The sequence below is a fragment of the Nerophis ophidion genome, linkage group LG18, assembly GCF_033978795.1.
Source record: "Nerophis ophidion isolate RoL-2023_Sa linkage group LG18, RoL_Noph_v1.0, whole genome shotgun sequence".
Lineage (NCBI taxonomy): Eukaryota > Metazoa > Chordata > Actinopteri > Syngnathiformes > Syngnathidae > Nerophis > Nerophis ophidion.
Window position 1 is genome coordinate 17135414 of NC_084628.1, and position 3163 is coordinate 17138576.

The following is a 3163-nucleotide window of genomic DNA, read 5'->3' on the forward strand; positions in this document are numbered from 1 at the left end:
TACCAATAACAAAAAATATTTGTCTTTAGATATGTTTTAGCCTTTTTATTAGTCTATTTCTTTACAAATGACATGATGACATAACACCGCCAACGTATTGAGAGAGTATATTTTCTTTTATGAACTTGAAGGCAGCTGTTCTTTTTTAATGAGCATATTTATAAGCCCAGTATTGTTGTTTGTTATTTAGCTCTTGGCAGCACATACTACAATTTAAGTTACGTGCAAATATTTGTTGAAGCGCTGTGATCTCAAATACTTACAGTCTGATACAGTTTTAAAAAAAAAGGAGTGCATTTTAATTAGTTTGTTTTATTTTTTATTGTGGGATCAAATCGAATCGTGAAAATTCAATTGAGTCTGCTATCACGATAACCCTGTTATATATTGTTGCGAAAAAGTTGTGAAGTATCACAAAAAAAAATCACATCTTTTTAAGAAAAATGTTAATACAAGATATAAGAAATACACATATAAGAACATAGTTACATTTTCTTGAAAAAAAAAGGGAACGTTTGCAAAATGTTTTTGAAATTAATCATGTCAGACTGTGCAAGCGTCGCCACTGAAGTATCCCTGACAGGATCAAACAGTTTCCTGTTTTCTTTCGCTTGAATGAGCACATTTCTTCTCACTTCCTGTTTAAACTTACCGCCATTTAACTGAAGATGTCAGCAGCTGCGCCTGTTTATCGGTCGCCAACAACAAACCGCAACAGCCGAGTGTCTTTGCACCTGTCTAGGTGTTCGGGGACAAAGACTGCGACGGCTTCTACCACGGAGAATCGGGCGGCCTCTCGGGCTACGTGCCGAGTAACATGGTGGCCGAAGTCCCAGTGGATGACGACTATCTCAAGCATCTGCTCATGCAGCAGGGCTTCATCCCTGTGGACCAAACAGGTATTACAGTCACCAAGTCGCTTCTACGTGCTACATGTGTGGTTAGTTAGTTTGTGTTTTAATTAGTGTGTTTATTATACATTTCATATTGTGTGTTTGTAAGCTTGTTCTTAGCAAGTGTGTTACTTTGTTAGTTTCTTCATAGACCATTGCAGCTTCTAGTTTGTTAGCTTAGATCGGTAGGTCATGAGTTCAAACCCCGGCCGAGTCATACCAAAGACTATAAAAATGAGACCCATCACCTCGCTGCTTGGCACTCAGCATCAAGGGTTGGAATTGGGGGTTAAATCACAAAAAATTATTCCCGAGCACGGCCACCGTTGCTAATCACTGCTCCCCTCACCTTCCAGGGGGGGAACAAGGCCATGCGTCAAATACGGAGGACAAATTTCCCCACACCTAGTGTGTGTGTGACTATCAGTGGTACTTTAACTTTAACTTCTTAATTTATGCCATTTCTCTTTAGTTTTTTCTATAGTTGATTTGTTTCTTACGTTATTTCGGTTAGTTATTCATATTATTAGTTGTTTAGTTACTAGCATGTTTGTTATTTATTTGTTATTCAAATTAGATGCTTGTAGAAATGCTATTAGTTTGTGTACTTTATTACTTTGTTTGTTAATTTCTTCGTTGATTAGTTGTTTTTTTCATTGTGTTGGTTCCTGTAGGAATGTCTTTGACTCCGGATGTGAGCGAGGTGTCCAGTGTTCCCGAAGGCACGGTAGTACGCCGAATGGTGGCCATATTTGACTACGACCCCTGGGAAAGTTCTCCTAATGTTGACAGTGAAGTACGTGAAATAAGTACCAATACATTAAATAACATTTCATCTAAAATGTCTCTAATTTAAGATGTCATGATTTCTCCAACAGAATGAACTGGGCTTTTGTTCGGGTGACATCATTTATGTTTTAGGAGACATGGATCCAGACGGATTCTATTACGTGAGCATCTTGTCATTTAAGACTTTTGCAATTTTCTGTAGTTTGTTTGCTGACAAACTCGTTCTTTTTCAGGGTGACCTTAAAGGAAGACGAGGCTTGGTCCCGTCCAACTTCCTGCAGCTTTTACCGTGGGATTAAAATATTAGCTTGTTTGCTAATGAATACACATGAACAATTCTATCCCGCCAATGCTAATTAAATCTAAATTAATTAACCAGTTCTAACCTAATCCATATGCACAACAAGACACTGATTAACAACAGAGTTACCTGTGCACTTTTATTGAAACAAACCACTTGTACAAAAAAAACATACAAACTAAAAAAAAAAAATCACTTTTTGTAAGAAATGTATTTAGAAATAACACAACAGCTTACATTGTTCAACATTTTTGTATATATTTTTTATACATTTTTTATTTTGGCCTTGTACAGTTGTATTATACTTTTTAAGCTTTGTTGCACCGTACTATGTGAAAAAAATACCAGATGTCAGATAAATATTGAGCAAATTATTGTATTTAATCTTTTTTGTATTCTGTTTCAATATTTAAGCAATGTCTCTCCTGCTTTTGCAAATAAAGACCAACATTTTAAGCAGTGCTTATTAGATTTTTTTTCGCTATAGAGGAAAAAAAAAAAAGAAAAACTAACAACAGCATCAATTTATATTCCATTTTCAATTGAATGAGACGACGTCGCTCCTTGGTGTATCGCTCCTTTGCAGCCAACAGTCTCGTCATCCATAAAGTAGGAAACACTACACAGTGCAGCAACGTTTAGTAGTGCTTTCTACTTTATGGCCGACAATACTGAACATCCGCTTCTCGATGCTCCTGTCGTCGTAGCACAACCTATACAACAAATACTGTACACCCGATAACACTTAGCAGTTTAAAGCATTGACGATAATGTCAACAAAAGACGATTTAATCCAGCATCAAACATCGGCTTGCTTGTCAAGGTCTTACCAGTGTTTGGCCTCCCCAGAAGAAAGAAAGCGAGAAGTGAACGTCATCTTTTTATGAACTCTGTCTGAGCCACGTGCTTCACACAGGAAATGCTCCAACAGTCACACACACTCACACACACACACATACACACAAGCTATACAACGCACACATGACATTAAACACCTCCATCAAAGACGTACACATGACCGTTAGGCCACAAAAGGCACAACAGTGCAAAGCAACACGCATATCGGAAATAATGGATGTTTTTTTTAATATTATTAGTTTTTGTGTGTCGTGTTTGTCTCGTTGCACAAGTGCACACATGAAAAATACACACATTTGAAGGTGTGACAGATAGCGTGCGC

At 37.3% G+C, this 3163-nt stretch overlaps 1 protein-coding gene and 1 long non-coding RNA gene across 2 annotated transcripts in view; one reads left to right on the top strand and one right to left on the bottom strand.

Annotated features, from left to right (window-relative positions):
• Positions 1-2550, top strand: part of si:ch211-105f12.2 (RIMS-binding protein 2-like) — a 7337-nt gene extending 4787 nt beyond the window's left edge. Inside the window, exons 2-5 of the mRNA XM_061877381.1 lie at positions 743-899; positions 1568-1689; positions 1772-1843; positions 1916-2550. Of these exons, the coding sequence (XP_061733365.1) occupies positions 743-899; positions 1568-1689; positions 1772-1843; positions 1916-1981 (417 nt within the window). The 3' untranslated portion in view covers positions 1982-2550. The remainder of the gene's footprint in view (positions 1-742; positions 900-1567; positions 1690-1771; positions 1844-1915) is intronic.
• LOC133536812 (uncharacterized) lies at positions 297-2807 on the bottom strand. Its single transcript, XR_009802551.1, has 2 exons — positions 1142-2807; positions 297-884 (listed from the first exon to the last, which is right to left on the bottom strand). It is a non-coding gene; the product is annotated as an uncharacterized LOC133536812 (long non-coding RNA).
• Between the last annotated feature and the right edge of the window lie 356 nt (positions 2808-3163).